This window comes from Oncorhynchus clarkii, chromosome 27 (assembly GCF_045791955.1).
Source record: "Oncorhynchus clarkii lewisi isolate Uvic-CL-2024 chromosome 27, UVic_Ocla_1.0, whole genome shotgun sequence".
Taxonomy (NCBI): domain Eukaryota; kingdom Metazoa; phylum Chordata; class Actinopteri; order Salmoniformes; family Salmonidae; genus Oncorhynchus; species Oncorhynchus clarkii.
In genome coordinates this window covers 42,720,886-42,741,778 of record NC_092173.1, presented here as the reverse complement: position 1 = coordinate 42,741,778, position 20,893 = coordinate 42,720,886, and the positions used below count along the sequence as shown (strand labels likewise).

Here is a 20,893-nt window from a genome sequence, read left to right as displayed (position 1 = left end):
GAGAAACTGAGTAGATAAAATACTGTGAAAACAGGCGACTTTAAAGACTTGACGAGGCTGTCCTCTACCACCGAGTATTATGTTGATATCTAAATAATATATAACTCTTGATACAAAGTCTCTCTGTCTCTCAGACAAGGCGTCGTGTGTTCACAGCAAATACCCACGTGGCAACAATAAGCAGGAACCTATAGTAACCCCAGGAATCTACCCCTATGTGCAAACCATGCCAATCGACAGTATTGATCAGGGTCCCTGATTGTACCATTAGACAGTCAGGGTCAATCTCTTACAGCCTGGCCTCTACGTCACCAGGATTGGAAGAGCCCTCCATGTCTCTATATCATTGGTTGATTGGATAAGACCGCTCTCCTCTCCTTGTATTCCAGTATTGCTCCCATTGGAGGGCTTCAGTTCGAAGTTCACCAGTCTATCTGTACACTACAAAAAAAAACAACAACACAATTGAACCACATTGGCAAGGAGGAGAACTCTCACAGTAGACGTACCATACATGTCTATACACATGCATTATGGTTGGATGGGGATTGATTGACTTGAGTTCACTGGATCGTCTCTTGTCTTGAAGCCCATGAACTGTGTCCCAAAAATGTACCCTATTCCCTATATAGTGCACTACTTTTTAATTTTTTTTTTACCAGGGGCCTATGGGATACCCTGTAGGACCTGGTTAAAAGAAGTGTAAAGCTCTCTGTCTGAGGCACACTGTCTGTAGAGTTCTCTCTCCTCTTCTAGTCTAGCTCTGATGAGTCCGAGGGACAGTCCTCCCTGCGTACCCAGATGTCCTCAGCCTCCCCCCTAGACCCCTGGTCATCCACGCTCACCCCAACCAGAGCACACTGCTTCCCCGGGTGGGAGAGCCTCATCCCTGGGGTAGTGGTCCCCGTGCCTCCCTGGGGCTGGAGGTGTTTAGGGCCCACCTCTTTGCATTCTTCTCCCATGGACAGGGCCCCTACGGGCCCTTCTAGGTCTGTGGTGGATAGAGGTTCAGTGGAGGGTCCTCCGACAGACTGGCAGAAATCGTCATCGTCACTAAGGATGTCTGTCTCTTTAACGTCTCCTCCTCCTTTCACCTGCGCCTCCTGCTGCTCCTCCTCATAGCGCTCCAGGTCAAACTGCTCCTCCACCCAGCGGTCCGTATCCCCTGCCTGCACCTCCCCCCGTCCCTGTCCTTCCTTTTGTCCCTGTCCCTCAGGCTCTTCAGGGGACAGTGGAGACAGAGGGGACTCCTGGTCCGGCTCGCCGTCGAAGACGATGTCTGTGTCGATAGTGAAACGGTTCCTCACCAGTTTCCTCCGACCCAGGGTCCTCGCCGGGTCTGACACTGCAGAGGGAAGACAGACACATATCATGGTTTCACTGGGATGAATTGATTATATAACCTTTATTTAACCAGGTAGGCCAGTTGAGAACAAGTTCTCATTTACAACTGCGACCTGGACCAAGATAAAGCAAAGCAGTGCGACAAAAACAACAACACAGAGTTACACATAAACAAAACGTACAGTCAATAACACAAAATAAAAGATAAATAGAAAAATATATGTACAGTGTGTGCAAATGTAGAAGAGTAGGGAGGTAAGGCAATACATAGGCCATAGAGGCAAAATAATTACAATGTAGCATTAATACTGGAGTGAATAGATGTGCAGATGATGATGTGCAAGTAGAGATACTGGGGTGCAAACGAGCAAGAGGGTAAGTAATAATAATGGGGATGAAGTATATGAGGTAAGATGAGGTAGACAAGGTAAGATGAGGTAGATGAGGTAAGATGAAGTAGATGAGGTAAGATGAGATAAGATGAAGTATATGAGGTAAGATGAGGTAGATGAGGTAAGATGAGGTAGATGAGGTAAGATGAGGTATATGAGGTAAGATAAAGTAGATGAGGTAAGATTAGGTAGATGAGGTAAGATGAGGTAGATGAGGTAAGATGAAGTATATGAGGTAAGATGAGGTAAGATGAGGTAAGATGAGGTAAGATGAGATAAGATGAGGTATATGAGGTAAGATGAAGTAGATGAGGTAAGATGAGGTAGATGAGGTAGATGAGGTAAGATGAAGTAGATGAGGTAAGATGAAGTAGATGAGGTAAGATGAGGTAGATGAGGTAAGATGAAGTAGATGAGGTAAGATGAAGTAGATGAGGTAAGATGAGGTAGATGAGGTAGATGAGGTAGATGAGGTAAGATGAGGTAGACGAGGTAAGACGATATAAAATGAGGTAGATGAGGTAGATGAAGAAGATGAGGTAGATGAGGTAGACGAGGTATAATATAAACACAGCATAAAGCTAGACATTAGCTTGATGATTAAAGCAGTTAGCCACACCCCCATCCCATCCCATCCTCCATCCCATTCTCCACAGCTCTCTCCACAGCACCTACCTGCTCTGTTCATGGCAGGTCTGGCTCCCTTCAGGGCACAGAGGCGTTTGCCTCCGAAGGGGACATACTGCTGGTTGGGGGGTAGAGACTCTGTCTTCATCAGCTGACGTCGTTGTTTATCTCTCAGGATGGAGTGGACTGTCTTCAAGAAGTCCTTCTTACTGTCCACAGAACTGGACGAGACAGAAATGGATTTAATTGGTTGGATAATTAAGACATTCTCAGATGGTTGAGAGATATATAGGTCAACATCCACAGCATTAATCAACATCAAGGAGCTTCCACTCTTACAGCACTTTGGGAATCAATTAATTCATTAAATATGAAAACAATTCAAGTATTTAAAATGGAAAACTATTAAGAGCTATTGATGGTGGTTCTAAAATAAATCAGTGACTTACTGTCATTGTTGTCAGGACTGACAGACATGCCATCAGTTGATCAATAAGATTAGGAGGCTCACCTGCAGCACAGGTGGAATATCCTCTCCGGCCGTCCTTCTGACTCGGACTTGACGTGGACGATCTCACATACGGCAGAGGCCTCCCCTTCTGCACGGAAAACAAACAAACAAACAAACACACACACACACACACACACACACACACACACACACACACACACACACACACACACACACACACACACACACACACACACACACACACACACACACACACACACACACACACACACACACACACAGGCCCACACACACACACACACACACAGGCCCACACACACACACACACAGGCCCACACACACACACACACACACAGCCCCCCCCCCCCCCACACACACACACACACACACACACAGTTATAACCTCACATACAGAACAGCTCATCTGTAGTAATTTATTATCTTCATCTCACTCAATCATATGTCTATTCAGACAGAGAAGGACATTACAATCATATGTCTATTCATACAGAGAAGGACATTACAATCATGTGTCTATTCAGACAGAGAAGGACATTATAATCATGTGTCTATTCAGACAGAGAAGGACATCACTAAATCAATACAGGAATGGTTGAATTTTAAGAGTGTACAATACCAGTCAAATGTTGGGACACACCTACTCATTCAAGGGTTTTTCTTTATTTGTACTATTTTCTACATTGTAGAATAATAGTGAAGACATCAACACTATGAAATAACACATATAAAATAACACAATAAAGTGTTAAACAAATCAAAATATACTTTATATTTGAGATTATTCAAATAGCCACTCTTTGCCTTGATGACAACTTTGCACACTCTTGGCATTCTCTCAACCAGCTTCACTTGGAATGCTTTTCCAACAGTCTTGAAGGAGTTCCCACATTTGCTGAGCACTTGTTGGCTGCTTTTCCTTCACTCTGCGGTCCAACTCATCCCAATTGGGTTGAGGTCGGGGGATTGTAGAGGCCAAGTCATCTGATGCAGCACTCCATCACTCTCCTTCTTCGTAAAATAGCCCTTACACAGCCTGGAGGAGTGTTGGGTCATTGTCCTATTGAAAAATAAATGATAGCGGGATGAAGCGCAACCAGATGGGGTGGCGTATCGCTGCAGAATGCTGTGGTAACCATGCTGGTTAAGTGTGCCTTGAATTCTAAATAAATCACTGACAGTGTCACCAGCAAAGCACCCCCACATCACCACACCTCCTCCTCCATGCTTCACGGTGGGAACCACACATGCGGAGATCATCCGTTCATCCACATCGCAAAGACACGGCGGTTGGAAACAAAAATCTCCAATTTGGAATCAAACCAAAGGACAAATATCCACCAGTCTAATGTCCACTGCTTGTGTTTCTTGGCCCAAGCAAGTCTCTTCTTCTTATTGGTGTCCTTTAGTAGTTGTTTCTTTTTAGCAAATCGACCATGAAGGCCAGTTGATGTTGAGATGTGTCTGTTACTTGAACTCAGTGAAGCATTTATTTGGGCTGCAATTTCTGAGGCTGGTAACTCTAATGAACATATCCTCTGCAGCAGAGGTAACTCTGGGTCTTACTTTCCAGTGGCGGTCCTCATGAGAGCCAGTTTCATCAGCGCTTGATGGTTTTTGCGACTGCACCTGAAGGAACTTTCAACATTTTCCAGATTGACTGACCTTCATGTCTTAAAGAACTGATGAACTGTTGTTTATCTTTGCTTATTTGAGCTGTTCTTGCCATAATATGTACGTGGTCTTTTACCAAATAGGGCTACCTTCTGTATACCACCTCTACCTTGTCACAACACAACTGAATGGCTCAAACGCATTAAGAAGGAAAAGATTCCCACAAATTAACTTTTAACATGGCACACCTGTTAATTGAAATGCATTCCAGGTGACTACCTCATGAAGCTGGTTGAGAGAATGCCAAGAGTGTGCAAAACTGTCATCAAAGCAAAAGGGTGGCTACTTTGAAGAATCTCAAATATAAATGAATATATATATATATATTTTTTTTTTAAGTTACTACATGATTCCATATGTGTTATTTCATAGTTTTGATGTCTTCATTATTATTCTACAATGTAGAGAATAGTAAAAAATAAAAACCCTAGAATGAGTAGGTGTGTCCAAATGTTTGATCGGTAGTTTATGTCGCTGTAGCGTCTGCCAAATGACTCAATATGTGACAAAATGTATTTCACAAATCATCAGTATGGCTGACAGTACCTTGGTTATTGAGCTCTATATTGAACTGCACCTTGGTTATTGAGACCTCTATATTGAACTGTACCTGGGTTATTGAGACCTCTATATTGAACTGTACCTTGGTTATTGAGACCTCTATATTGAACTGTACCTGGGTTATTGAGACCTCTATATTGAACTGCACCTTGGTTATTGAGGATCTATATTGAACTGTACCTGGGTTATTGAGGCTCTATATTGAACTGTACTGTACCTTGGTTATTGAGGCTCTATATTGAACTGTACTGTACCTTGGTTATTGAGGCTCTATATTGAACTGTACCTTGGTTATTGAGCTCTATATTGAACTGCACCTTGGTTATTGAGCTCTATATTGAACTGCACCTTGGTTATTGAGGCTCTATATTGAACTGTACCTTGGTTATTGGGGCTCTATATTGAACTGTACCTTGGTTATTGAGGCCTCTATATTGAACTGCACCTTGGTTATTGAGCTCTATATTGAACTGTACCTTGGTTATTGGGGCTCTATATTGAACTGTACCTTGGTTATTGAGGCTCTATATTGAACTGTACTGTACCTTGGTTATTGAGGCTCTATATTGAACTGCACCTGGGTTATTGAGGCCTCTATATTGAACTGTACCTTGGTTATTGAGGCTCTATATTGGACTGTACTGTACCTTGGTTATTGAGGCTCTATATTGAACTGCACCTGGGTTATTGAGGCCTCTATATTGAACTGCAGCTGGGTTATTGAGGCTCTATATTGAACTGTACTGTACCTTGGTTATTGAGGCTCTATATTGAACTGTACCTGGGTTATTGAGGCCTCTATATTGAACTGTACCTTGGTTATTGAGGCTCTATATTGGACTGTACCTTGGTTATTGAGGCCTCTATATTGAACTGCACCTTGGTTATTGAGCTCTATATTGAACTGCACCTTGGTTATTGAGGCTCTATATTGATCTGTACCTTGGTTATTGAGGGCTCGGACTTGGAGCGTGTCTGTGGAGATCATGTGACGGAAGCGGAATGGGTCCTTGTCTTCAGACGAGACTGACGACGCTCGATGGGAGCCACCCTGAGAGACACACAGACAGACCTTAGATACGCCCCCCAACAGACCAACACGCACCTGCCCCCAACCATGATATCATCAGAGCAATAGAACTCACCATTTTCTTCTTCTGCTTGGAGCCATCCTTGCACACAAACACCACGGCTGTTTTGAAGACTGAACGAAGAAGAATGGTTAGCAGCAAGACTTCTCACACTGATTTCTCAAAACCACTTCATTGTTTGAGTAATACTTTTCAAATACACAAGTAAGTTACCATAATATATTATTATGTGATCATTGAGTTATCGGGCTTCCACTCAGTCCCAAATGGGCTGTGGTCAAAAGTTGCGCACTATATAGGGAATAGGGGACACCGTTTGTCATTAGACAGAGTGGTACATGTATCCTTAACTAACAGACAGCCAGTCTAAGAGTGATCTAGAGAAGGATCTAAGTAGATTCATCCTGTTCTAGAACTAGAACCCCATTAGCTGCAGGGTTCTGAGTAGATTCATCCTGTTCTAGAACTAGAACCCCATTAGCTGCAAGGTTCTGAGTAGATTCATCCTGTTCTAGAACTAGAACCCCATTAGTTGCATGGTTCTGAGTGGATTCATCCTGTTCTAGAACTAGAACCCCCTTAGCTGCATGGTTCTGAGTGGATTCATCCTGTTCTAGAACTAGAACCCCATTAGCTGCATGGTTCTGAGTGGATTCATCCTGTTCTAGAACCCCATTAGCTGCATGGTTCTGAGTAGATTCATCCTGTTCTAGAACTAGAACCCCATTAGTTGCATGGTTCTGAGTGGATTCATCCTGTTCTAGAACTAGAACCTCATTAGCTGCATGGTTCTGAGTGGATTCATCCTGTTCTAGAACTAGAACCCCATTAGCTACATGGTTCTGAGTGGATTCATCCTGTTCTAGAACCCCATTAGCTGCATGGTTCTGAGTAGATTCATCCTGTTCTAGAACTAGAACCCCATTAGTTGCAAGGTTCTAAGTGGATTCATCCTGTTCTAGAACTAGAACCCTATTAGCTGCATGGTTCTGAGTGGATTCATCCTGTTCTAGAACTAGAACACCATTAGCTGCATGGTTCTGAGTGGATTCATCCTGTTCTAGAACCCCATTAGCTGCATGGTTCTGAGTAGATTCATCCTGTTCTAGAACTAGAACCCCATTAGCTGCATGGTTCTGAGTAGGGTATTAGGATGCACACTAGGTGTTGTCCTTAACGTACTGAATGCAGCCAGTTGGGGTTCTTTCTTCCATTTGCCCAGGGAGGAGGGAGGGTTGATCCAGGCTACGCTGGTGTGGAGCAGCAAGTCACCCATCGACAGATCAGCAACCTACAACACAACCATGTTACAACACAACCATGTTACAACACAACCATGTTACAAGACAACCATGATACAACACAACCATGATACAACACAACCATGTTACAACACAACACAACCATGTCACAACACAACCATGATACAACACAACCATGTTACAACACAACACAACCATGTCACAACACAACCATGATACAACACAACCATGTTACAACACAATCATGTTACAACACAATCATGTTACAACACAACCATGTTACAACACAACCATGTCACAACACAACCATGTTACAACACAACCATGTTACAACACAACCATGATACAACACAACTATGTTACAACACAACCATGTCACAACACAACCATGTTATGTCACAACCATGTCACAATACAACCATGTCACAACACAACAATGTCACAACACAACCATGTTACAACACAACCATGTCACAATACAACCATGTCACAATACAACCATGTCACAACCATGTCACAACACAACCATGTCACAACACAACCATGTTACAACACAAACCTGGAGAACATTTGGAGACAACACCGAACCTCTTCTTACACCACCACCACCACCGTACCTCTTCTTACAACACCACCGTACCTCTTCTCACAACACTACCACCGTACCTCTTCTTACAACACTACCACCAAACCTCTTCTTACAACACCACCGTACCTCTCCTTACAATAACACTGTACCTCTCCTTACAACACTACCACCGTACCTCTCCTTACAACACCACCGTACCTCTTCTTACAACACTACCACCGTACCTCTTCTTACAACACTACCACCGTACCTCTTCTTACAACAACACCGTACCTCTTCTTACAACACCACCGTACCTCTCCTTACAACACCACCGTACCTTTTCTTACAACACCACCGGCCGTACCTCTTCTCACAACAACACCACCACCGTACCTCTTCTCACAACGACACCATCGTACCTCTTCTTATAACAACACCACCGTACTTCTCACAACACCACCGTACTTCTCACAACACCACCACCGTACCTCTTCTTACAACACTACCACCGTACCTCTTCTTACAACACCACAGTACCTCTCCTTACAACAACACCGTACTTCTTCTTACAACACTACCACCGTACCTCTTCTTACAACACCACCACCACCGTACCTCTTCTTGCAACACCACCACCACCGTACCTCTTCTCACAACACCACCGTACCTCTTCTTACAACACCACCACCGTACCTCTTCTTACAACACCATCGTACCTCTTCTTACAACAACACCGTACCTCTTCTTACAACACTACCACCGTACCTCTTCTTACAACACCACAGTACCTCTCCTTACAACAACACCATACTTCTTCTTACAACACCACCACCGTACCTCTTCTTACAACACTACCACCGTACCTCTTCTTACAACACCACCGTACCTCTCCTTACAACACCACCGTACCTCTTCTCACAACAACACCACCACCGTACCTCTTCTCACAACGACACCACCGTACCTCTTCTTATAACAACACCACCGTACTTCTCACAACACCACCACCGTACCTCTTCTCACAACAACACCACCGTACCTCTTCTCACAACAACACCACCGTACCTCTTCTCACAACAACACCACCAACGTACCTCTTCTTACAACACCACCACCGTACCTCTTCTTACAACACCACCACCTCTTCTTACAACACCACCGTACCTCTTCTCACAACACCACTGTACCTCTTCTTACAACACCACCGTACCTCTTCTCACAACACCACTGTACCTCTTCTTACAACACCACCGTACCTCTTCTCACAACACCACGTACCTCTTCTTACAACACCACCGTACCTCTTCTCACAACACCACCGTACCTCTTCTTACAACAACACCACATACCTCTTCTTAAAACACCACCGTACCTCTTTCTTACAACACCACCACCACCGTACCTCTTCTTGCAACACCACCACCACCGTACCTCTTCTCACAACACCACCGTACCTCTTCTTACAACACCACCACCGTACCTCTTCTCAAAACACCACCGTACCTCTTCTCACAACACCACCGTACCTCTTCTTACAACACCACCACCGTACCTCTTCTCACAACACCACCGTACCTCTTCTTACAACACCACCGTACCTCTTCTTGCAACACCACCACCACCGTACCTCTTCTCACAACACCAACGTACCTCTTTCTTACAACACCACCACGTACCTCTTCTCACAATGACACCACCGTACCTCTTCTTATAACAACACCACCGTACTTCTCACAACACCACCGTACTTCTCACAACACCACCGTACTTCTCACAACACCACCGCACCTCTTCTCATAACACCACCACCGTACCTCTTCTTACAACACCACCGTACCTCTTCTTACAACACCACCACCATACCTCTTCTTACAACAACACCGTACCTCTTCTCACAACAACACCACCACCGTACCTCTTCTTACAACACCACCACCGTACCTCTTCTTACAACACCACCACCGTACCTCTTCTTACAACACCACCACCACCGTACCTCTTCTTACAACACCACCACCGTACCTCTTCTCACAACACCACCGTACCTCTTCTTACAACACCACCGTACCTCTTCTTACAACACCACCGTACCTCTTCTTACAACACCACGTACCTCTTCTCACAACACCACCGTACCTCTTCTTACAACACCACCGTACCTCTTCTTACAACACCACCGTACCTCTTCTTACAACACCACGTACCTCTTCTCACAACACCACCATACCTCTTCTTACAACAACACCGTACCTCTTCTTACAAGAACACCACCGTACCTCTTTCTTGTCTCCACTCTGCTCCGCTATGAGCTGGTCAAACACCAACCCAAACTCCTCGTGGATCTTCTGCATCTCATTGATGTGACTGGCCACCTTGTTCATGGCCTTCATAGCGACTGGACAGGAAGGAGAGAGAAGAGAAGCGCTGTTAGTATAATCTACTAGAGGAAATGACTTATTGTCACAATGACTACATCTTAATGTTGCCAAGTAGTAGTGTGCAGTACACCCATTCCGCCATTGATGAAATACGGATACGTACACGCACGCACACACACACACACACACGCACACACGCACACACGCTAGCCTGGTTAAATAAAACATGGAAATAAATGCTGACCTTATGGTAATGCTCTCTCACATGACCCACCCACCCAACCATTACCAACCAACCCATCCATCCACCTACCCACCCATTACCAACCCACCCAACCACCCTCCCAACTATTACCCACCCAACTACCCATGACCCACCCAACCACCCTCCAACCCATTACCCTCCCAACCATTACCCTCCCAACCATTACCCACCCAACCACCCTCCCACCCATTACCAACCAAACCACCAACCCAACCACCCTCCCACCCCTTACCCACCCCCCCCTCCTTACCATTCAGGTGATAGTGTTCTTCACTGTCAGGGTGAGCCAGTGAGTGCAGCTCTCTCAGTAGTAGTGGGTACTATAGGACACACCCATCCCTCCGTCCTTACCATTCAGGTGATAGTGTTCTTCACTGTCAGGGTGAGTCAGTGAGTGCAGCTCTCTCAGTAGTAGTGGGTACTATAGGACACACCCCTCCCTCCCTCCTCCTATAGCTCTCTCAGTAGTAGTGGGTACTATAGGACACACCCCTCCCTCCCTCCCTCCTTACCATTCAGGTGATAGTGTTCTTCACTGTCAGGGTCCGTCAGTGAGTACAGCTCTCTCAGTAGTAGTGGGTACTATAGGACACACCCCTCCCTCCCTCCTCCTATAGCTCTCTCAGTAGTAGTGGGTACTATAGGACACACCCCTCCCTCCCTCCTACAGCTCTCTCAGTAGTAGTGGGTACTATAGGACACACCTCTCCCTCCCTCCCTCCCTCCCTCCTACAGCTCTCTCAGTAGTATTGGGTACTATAGGACACCCCCTCCCTCCCTCCCTCCCTTCCTCCTTACCATTCAGGTGATAGTGTTCTTCACTGTCAGGGTCCGTCAGTGACTACAGCTCTCTCAGTAGTAGTGAGTACTATAGGACACACCCCTCCCTCCCTCCTCCTACAGCTCTCTCAGTAGTAGTGGGTACTATAGGACACCCCCCTCCCTCCCTCCCTCTCTCCCTCCCTCCCTCCCTCCCTCCCTTCCTCCTTACCATTCAGGTGATAGTGTTCTTCACTGTCAGGGTCCGTCAGTGAGTACAGCTCTCTCAGTAGTAGTGGGTACTATAGGACACACCCCTCCCTCCCTCCTCCTACAGCTCTCTCAGTAGTAGTGAGTACTATAGGACACACCCCTCCCTCCCTCCTCCTACAGCTCTCTCAGTAGTAGTGGGTACTATAGGACACACCCCTCCCTCCCTCCTTACTATTCAGGTGATAGTGTTCTTCACTGTCAGGGTCCGTCAGTGAGTACAGCTCTCTCAGTAGTAGTGGGTACTTCAGAACTCTCTGGATGGGTTTGATCAGGTAGGACTCCAGGGTTGAGGAGTGTTGCTGTTTCGGGTTCCTCTCTTCCAGAAACGCCTTGAAGTCTGCATCGGTCTTAGCTAGATGTGCAATGAGAGGGGAGGAGAAGGTTTTACACACGTAACCTCCAAGTGTTTCAGAGGAGCTGGATAAGTAAATAACATCCGAGGTAGAGAAGTCCCCCTGAATGTTTGCTGCTACCATGCTCTTACGTCAGGGGTGTCAAACTCATTTTTATGTTACCTTTATTTAACTAGGCAAGTCAGTTAAGAACAAATTCTTATTTTCAATGACGGCCTAGGAACAGTGGGTTAACTGCCTTGTTCAGGGGCAGAACGACAGATTTGTACCTTGTCAGCTCGGGGGTTTGAACTTGCAACCTTTCGGTTACTTCCTTCCTCTAACCACTAGGCTACGCTGCCGCTCATTCCACGGAGGGCCTTGTGTCTGCAGGTTTTTCCTTTTCCTCTCAATTAATACCTAGACAACCAGGCGAGGGAGTTATTTCCTTAATTCATCAATCAAGTACAAGGAAGGAGCAAAAACCCGCAGATATTCGGCCCTCTGCGGAATGAGTTTGACACTGGAATGAGTGTGGAATGAGTTTGACACTGGAATGAGTGTGGAATGAGTTTGACACTGGAATGAGTGTGACACTGGAATGAGTGTGGAATGAGTTTGACACTGGAATGAGTGTGGAATGAGTTTGACACTGGAATGAGTGTGGAATGAGTTTGACACTGGAATGAGTGTGGAATGAGTTTGACACTGGAATGAGTGTGACACTGGAATGAGTGTGGAATGAGTTTGACACTGGAATGAGTGTGGAATGAGTTTGACACTGGAATGAGTGTGGAATGAGTTTGACACTGGAATGAGTGTGACACTGGAATGAGTGTGGAATGAGTTTGACACTGGAATGAGTGTGACACTGGAATGAGTTTGACACTGGAATGAGTGTGACACTGGAATGAGTGTGATATGAGTGTGACACTGGAATGAGTGTGGAATGAGTTTGCCACTTGAATGAGTGTGGATTGAGTTTGACACTGGAATGAGTGTGACACTGGAATGAGTGTGGAATGAGTTTGACACTGGAATGAGTGTGGAATGAGTTTGACACTGGAATGAGTGTGACACTGGAATGAGTGTGGAATGAGTTTGACACTGGAATGAGTGTGGAATGAGTTTGACACTGGAATGAGTGTGGAATGAGTTTGACACTGGAATGAGTGTGGAATGAGTTTGACACTGGAATGAGTTTGACACTGGAATGAGTGTGGAATGAGTTTGACACTGGAATGAGTGTGACACTGGAATGAGTGTGGAATGAGTTTGACACTGGAATGAGTGTGGAATGAGTTTGACACTGGAATGAGTGTGGAATGAGTTTGATACTGGAATGAGTGTGACACTGGAATGAGTGTGGAATGAGTTTGACACTGGAATGAGTGTGGAATGAGTTTGACACTGGAATGAGTGTGACACTGGAATGAGTGTGGAATGAGTGTGACACTGGAATGAGTGTGGAATGAGTTTGACACTGGAATGAGTGTGACACTGGAATGAGTTTGACACTGGAATGAGTGTGACACTGGAATGAGTGTGGAATGAGTTTGACACTGGAATGAGTGTGGAATGAGTTTGACACTGGAATGAGTGTGGAATGAGTTTTACACTGGAATGAGTGTGACACTGGAATGAGTGTGGAATGAGTTTGACACTGGAATGAGTGTGGAATGAGTTTGACACTGGAATGAGTGTGGAATGAGTTTGACACTGGAATGAGTGTGACACTGGAATGAGTGTGGAATGAGTTTGACACTGGAATGAGTGTGACACTGGAATGAGTTTGACACTGGAATGAGTGTGACACTGGAATGAGTGTGATATGAGTGTGACACTGGAATGAGTGTGGAATGAGTTTGCCACTTGAATGAGTGTGGATTGAGTTTGACACTGGAATGAGTGTGACACTGGAATGAGTGTGGAATGAGTTTGACACTGGAATGAGTGTGGAATGAGTTTGACACTGGAATGAGTGTGACACTGGAATGAGTGTGGAATGAGTTTGACACTGGAATGAGTGTGGAATGAGTTTGACACTGGAATGAGTGTGGAATGAGTTTGACACTGGAATGAGTGTGGAATGAGTTTGACACTGGAATGAGTTTGACACTGGAATGAGTGTGGAATGAGTTTGACACTGGAATGAGTGTGACACTGGAATGAGTGTGGAATGAGTTTGACACTGGAATGAGTGTGGAATGAGTTTGACACTGGAATGAGTGTGGAATGAGTTTGATACTGGAATGAGTGTGACACTGGAATGAGTGTGGAATGAGTTTGACACTGGAATGAGTGTGGAATGAGTTTGACACTGGAATGAGTGTGACACTGGAATGAGTGTGGAATGAGTGTGACACTGGAATGAGTGTGGAATGAGTTTGACACTGGAATGAGTGTGACACTGGAATGAGTTTGACACTGGAATGAGTGTGACACTGGAATGAGTGTGACACTGGAATGAGTGTGGAATGAGTGTGACACTGGAATGAGTGTGGAATGAGTTTGACACTGGAATGAGTGTGGAATGAGTTTGACACTGGAATGAGTGTGACACTGGAATGAGTGTGACACTGGAATGAGTGTGGAATGAGTTTGACACTGGAATGAGTGTGGAATGAGTTTGACACTGGAATGAGTGTGGAATGAGTTTGACACTGGAATGAGTGTGGAATGAGTTTGACACTGGAATGAGTGTGGAATGAGTTTGACACTGGAATGAGTGTGGAATGAGTTTGACACTGGAATGAGTGTGACACTGGAATGAGTGTGGAATGAGTTTAACACTGAAATGAGTGTGACACTGGAATGAGTGTGGAATGAGTTTGACACTGGAATGAGTGTGACACTGGAATGAGTGTGGAATGAGTTTGACACTGGAATGAGTGTGGAATGAGTTTGACACTGGAATGAGTGTGGAATGAGTTTGACACTGGAATGAGTTTGACACTGGAATGAGTGTGGAATGAGTTTGACACTGGAATGAGTTTGACACTGGAATGAGTGTGGAATGAGTTTGACACTGGAATGAGTGTGACACTGGAATGAGTGTGGAATGAGTTTGACACTGGAATGAGTTTGACACTGGAATGAGTGTGGAATGAGTTTGACACTGGAATGAGTGTGACACTGGAATGAGTGTGGAATGAGTGTGACACTGGAATGAGTGTGACACTGGAATGAGTGTGACACTGGAATGAGTGTGACACTGGAATGAGTGTGGAATGAGTTTGACACTGGAATGAGTGTGGAATGAGTTTGACACTGGAATGAGTGTGACACTGGAATGAGTGTGGAATGAGTTTAACACTGAAATGAGTGTGACACTGGAATGAGTGTGGAATGAGTTTGACACTGGAATGAGTGTGACACTGGAATGAGTGTGGAATGAGTTTGACACTGGAATGAGTGTGGAATGAGTTTGACACTGGAATGAGTGTGGAATGAGTTTGACACTGGAATGAGTTTGACACTGGAATGAGTTTGACACTGGAATGAGTGTGGAATGAGTTTGACACTGGAATGAGTTTGACACTGGAATGAGTGTGGAATGAGTTTGACACTGGAATGAGTGTGACACTGGAATGAGTGTGGAATGAGTTTGACACTGGAATGAGTTTGACACTGGAATGAGTGTGGAATGAGTTTGACACTGGAATGAGTGTGACACTGGAATGAGTGTGGAATGAGTGTGACACTGGAATGAGTGTGACACTGGAATGAGTGTGACACTGGAATGAGTGTGACACTGGAATGAGTGTGACACTGGAATGAGTGTGGAATGAGTTTGACACTGGAATGAGTGTGGAATGAGTTTGACACTGGAATGAGTGTGGAATGAGTTTGACACTGGAATGAGTGTGGAATGAGTTTGACACGGATGTGATCTGGTAAACAAAGTGTCATAAAATAACACCTCTCTTGTGGGGAGTTGAATATTCAGCGGTGGTCAAGACCGGAGGGGGGGTGGGGGGGGGGGGGGGGATCAAGACCAGAGGAGGGGTGGGGGGGGGGGGGGGGGATCAAGACCAAGACCACAGGAGGGAGAGACCGAATCAATACCGGAGGGGGGGTGGGGGGGGATCAAGACCAAGACCAGGGGGGGGAGAACGAATCAAGACCAGAGGGGGGTGGGGGGGGATCAAGACCAAGACCAGAGAGGGGGAGAGACCGAATCAAGACCAGAGGGGGGGGGGGGGGGATCAAGACCAGAGGGGGGAGAGGCCGAATCAAGACCAGAGGGGGGGGGGGGGGATCAAGACCAGAGGGGGGAGAGGCCGAATCAAGACCAGAGGGGGGAGAACAAATCAAGACCAAGACCAGAGAGGGGGAGAGACCGAATCAAGACCAAGACCAACGGGGGGGGGGTCTCCCCACCCTCCAGTCTCGAAGAGGTCATTCGACACTGTTCTGACAGACCTGCTATAGCTATGAAGAGGTCATTCGGGGACCCCTTAAAGCTCACTAAGGCCTCCAGGGGGTCCTAAGCCCACAGTTTGAGAAACACTGTCCTAAGAGTCACTGTCCCAAATGGCACCCTATTCCCTATATAGTGCACTACTATAGACCAGGGCCCTATTCCCTATATAGTGCACTACTATAGACCAGAGCCCTATTCCCTATATAGTGCACTACTATAGACCAGAGCCCTATTCCCTATATAGTGCACTACTATAGACCAGAGCCCTATTCCCTATATAGTGCACTACTATAGACCAGAGCAGGGTGGAGGAAGTCGGTTCGGTGGGGTGGAGTCAGGGAGGAACGCTTCAGGTTTATTAACCCTTTATGAGCACCTTGGACACACACACACAACCACGCACAACCACGCACACACACACACAACCACGCACACACACAACCACGCACACACACACACAACCACGCACACACACAACCACGCATACACACACACACACACACAACCACGCACACACACACACACACAACCACGCACACACACACACACACACACAACCACGCATACACACACACACACACACAACCACGCACACACACACACACACAACCACGCACACACACACAACCACGCATACACACACACACAACCACGCACACACACACACAACCACGCACACACACACACAACCACACACACATACACACACGCATACACACACACACAACCACGCATACACACACACACACACACACACACACACGCACACACACACACAACCATGCACACACACACACACACAACCACGCACGCACGCACACACACATACACACACACACACGACCACACACAACCACACACACAAAGCCACGCACGCACGCACACACACACACACAAACAACCACGCACACACACACACAACCACGGATACACACATACCAACTGTGTTTAACTCACCTTTCACGAGCACCTTGGGGACTTTGGTGTGGCTGGCGCAGAACGCACTGTAGATCTTAAACCGATCTGCATAGTACAGGAAAGAACCTCCTAGAGAGAAGAGGATTTTCTGACAAGGAGAGGAGAGAGTCGTGGTTACACAATGTGTTTTGGGTAGCGGAGGACAGTTAAAATGGAGAGGAGAGAGTCGTGGTTACACAATGTGTTTTGGTAGCGGAGGACAGTTCAAATGGAGAGGAGAGAGTCGTGGTTACACAATGTGTTTTGGTAGTCGGAGGACAGTTAAAATGGAGAGGAGAGAGTCGTGGTTACACAATGTGTTTTGGTAGTCGGAGGACAGTTAAAATGGAGAGGAGAGAGTCGTGGTTACACAATGTGTTTTGGTAGTCGGAGGACAGTTAAAATGGAGAGGAGAGAGTCGTGGTTACACAATGTGTTTTGGTAGCGGAGGACAGTTAAAATGGAGAGGAGAGAGTCGTGGTTACACAATGTGTTTTGGTAGCGGAGGACAGTTCAAATGGAGAGGAGAGAGTCGTGGTTACACAATGTGTTTTGGTAGTCGGAGGACAGTTAAAATGGAGAGGAGAGAGTCGTGGTTACACAATGTGTTTTGGTAGTCGGAGGACAGTTAAAATGGAGAGGAGAGAGTCGTGGTTACACAATGTGTTTTGGTAACGGAGGACAGTTAAAATGGAGAGGAGAGAGTCGTGGTTACACAATGTGCTTTGGTAGCGGAGGACAGTTAAAATGGAGAGGAGAGAGTCGTGGTTACACAATGTGTTTTGGTAGCGGAGGACAGTTAAAATGGAGAGGAGAGAGTCGTGGTTACACAATGTGTTTTGGTAGTCGGAGGACAGTTAAAATGGAGAGGAGAGAGTCGTGGTTAAACAATGTGTTTTGGTAGCGGAGGACAGTTAAAATGGAGAGGAGAGAGTCGTGGTTACACAATGTGTTTTGGTAGTCGGAGGACAGTTAAAATGCCAGGTGTAGGTTTGACACTCGTTCCAGCCAGGCTGTTTTTTGGATCCAAGCAGAGCCTTATTTCATTTAAGGAAGCATGTTATTTTGTTGTTCCAGGAAGAGTCCTCTTTCACTTAAGGCAGGCTGTTATTGTGTCGTTCGAGGCAGGCTGTTATTTTGTCGTTCGAGGCAGGCTGTTATTGTGTCGTTCGAGGCAGGCTGTTATTGTGTCGTTCGAGGCAGGCTGTTATTGTGTCGTTCGAGGCAGGCTGTTATTGTGTCGTTCGAGGCAGGCTGTTATTGTGTCGTTCGAGGCAGGCTGTTATTTTGTCGTTCGAGGCAGGCTGTTATTTTGTCGTTCCGAGGCAGGCTGTTATTTTTGTACCTTGAACTGGTCCACTCTCTCCAGCTTCTCCAGGTCTGGGACCAATCTGGTCCCATCTTCTAGAGTCTTCAGGAATTCCACCTGGAACTCCACCATCTCAGGCAGGTTCCCAATCAGAATGTCCAGCTGGAGCCGCACAAAAGCAAAGAAAGGAAATATATTATATTTCAATACATCAATGAATTACATACAAGCTCAAGAGTCCAATTACATTGAGAGGTATGCATCCCAAAATGGCATCCCTACTACCTATATAGTGCACTATTTCTGTGCACTAGATAGGAGATAAGGCTGCATTCTGGCGCACCAGTGAGGGTGTTGAAGTGAGGAGATCCTATTAAAGCAATAGAACCATCTGTGTCCCATCAACATCACAGTGTCACTTTCTCTTCTCTCTTTAAACATCCTCCTCTCCCTCCCTCGTCCTCCCTCGCTCTCGCCCTCCCTCTCTCTCGTCCTCCCTCTCTCTCGTCCTCCTCCTCTCCCTCCCTCCCTCTCTCTGGTCCTCCCTCTCTCTCGTCCTCCCTCTCTCTCATCCTCCCTCTCTCTCATCCTCCCTCTCTCTCATCCTCCATCTCTCTCGTCCTCCTCCTCTCCCTCCCTCCCTCTCTCTCGTCCTCCCTCTCCTACACACAGCAAACTCAGTACACAGTTACGCAACAGCCTATCTGAGAAACATTTTAGTACCAGATACATTTAAGCTACATAATGGATTCCCTGTGTGTGTATGGATTATATGTGTATGTGTGTGTGTGTGTGTGTGTGTGTGTGTGTGTGTGTGTGTGTGTGTGTGTGTATGGATTATATGTGTAGGTGTGTGTGTGTGTGTGTAGGTGTGTGTGTGTGTGTGTGTGTGTGTGTGTGTGTGTGTGTGTGTGTGTGTGTGTGTCAGTCATACCTCATCCTGAGTGAGGCAGGTCTCCTTCTGCAGTGGGGTTAAATACCTCCCGATGAGACAATGAAGATCCTGTGTAGACAAGAGTGAATCAGACCTTGATTAGAGTGCTGAACACAAACAGACACACACTCACGAGGATAGTTCAATAAAGGTGAAATAAAATTAAAAAATAAATGGATATATACATACACTGACAGGGAGAATAGAATACACTTGGGTTTAAATGGCAGATTTAACATCTCTGATCACAACCAAGGTATTCAACTGTACTATAGACCAACAGTGTTGAATTAAAATAACACTGTTCCTAATCACATGTAAAGATCCTTTATTCTCTGACTGGGTTTGTTAAAGTATTATGACATCTCTGTCAAGTAATATCTCTGTTTCTAGTTAGATCAGATTACATATTAATATCTCTGTTTCTAGTTAGATCAGATTACATATTAATATCTCTGTTTCTAGTTAGATCAGATTACATATTAATATCTCTGTTTCTAGTTAGATCAGATTACATATTAATATCTCTGTTTCTAATTAGATCAGATTACATATTAATATCTCTGTTTCTAGTTAGATCAGATTACATATTAATATCTCTGTTTCTAGTTAGATCAGATTACATATTAATATCTCTGTTTCTAGTTAGATCAGATTACATATTAATATCTCTGTTTCTAGTTAGATCAGATTACATATTAATATCTCTGTTTCTAATTAGATCAGATTACATATTAATATCTCTGTTTCTAATTAGATCAGATTACATATTAATATCTCTGTTTCTAATTAGATCAGATTACATATTAATATCTCTGTTTCTAGTTAGATCAGATTACATATTAATATCTCTGTTTCTAATTAGATCAGATTACATATGTATTGAGGTTATATTGTGGGTTTTCTTTGATATCTCAGAGCTTTTTGTAACCCAGTTATAATACTGTAATATGTATTGCTTTGCTATATTCTGTAACCCAGTTATACAATATACTACGTATTGCTGCGATCTGTAACCCAGATATAACTCTGCCCAGTCACATTTGTCCTGTACAGAATGGGGTTGGCAGTATGTCTGTCTGCCATTTGTCCTGTACAGAATGGGGTTGGCAGTATGTCTGTCTGTCTGTCAGTCTGCCATTTGTCCTGTACAGAATGGGGTTGGCAGTATGTCTGTCTGCCATTTGCCCTGTACAGAATGGGGTTGGCAGTATGTCTGTCTGCCATTTGTCCTGTACAGAATGGGGT

General features: G+C 45.3%; 1 protein-coding gene across 1 annotated transcript in view; it reads right to left on the bottom strand.

Moving 5' to 3' along the window:
- Nucleotides 1-424: 424 nt before the first annotated feature.
- Nucleotides 425-20,893, bottom strand: part of LOC139386235 (rho guanine nucleotide exchange factor TIAM1-like) — a 163,164-nt gene continuing 142,695 nt past the window's right edge. The window contains exons 20-30 of the mRNA XM_071131723.1: nucleotides 19,646-19,714; nucleotides 18,748-18,873; nucleotides 17,403-17,511; nucleotides 11,860-12,039; nucleotides 10,289-10,407; nucleotides 7,362-7,470; nucleotides 6,234-6,292; nucleotides 6,031-6,139; nucleotides 2,875-2,962; nucleotides 2,412-2,584; nucleotides 425-1,345 (exon numbers count right to left, since the gene is read on the bottom strand). Of these exons, the coding sequence (XP_070987824.1) occupies nucleotides 753-1,345; nucleotides 2,412-2,584; nucleotides 2,875-2,962; nucleotides 6,031-6,139; nucleotides 6,234-6,292; nucleotides 7,362-7,470; nucleotides 10,289-10,407; nucleotides 11,860-12,039; nucleotides 17,403-17,511; nucleotides 18,748-18,873; nucleotides 19,646-19,714 (1,734 nt within the window). The 3' untranslated portion in view covers nucleotides 425-752. The remainder of the gene's footprint in view (nucleotides 1,346-2,411; nucleotides 2,585-2,874; nucleotides 2,963-6,030; nucleotides 6,140-6,233; nucleotides 6,293-7,361; nucleotides 7,471-10,288; nucleotides 10,408-11,859; nucleotides 12,040-17,402; nucleotides 17,512-18,747; nucleotides 18,874-19,645; nucleotides 19,715-20,893) is intronic.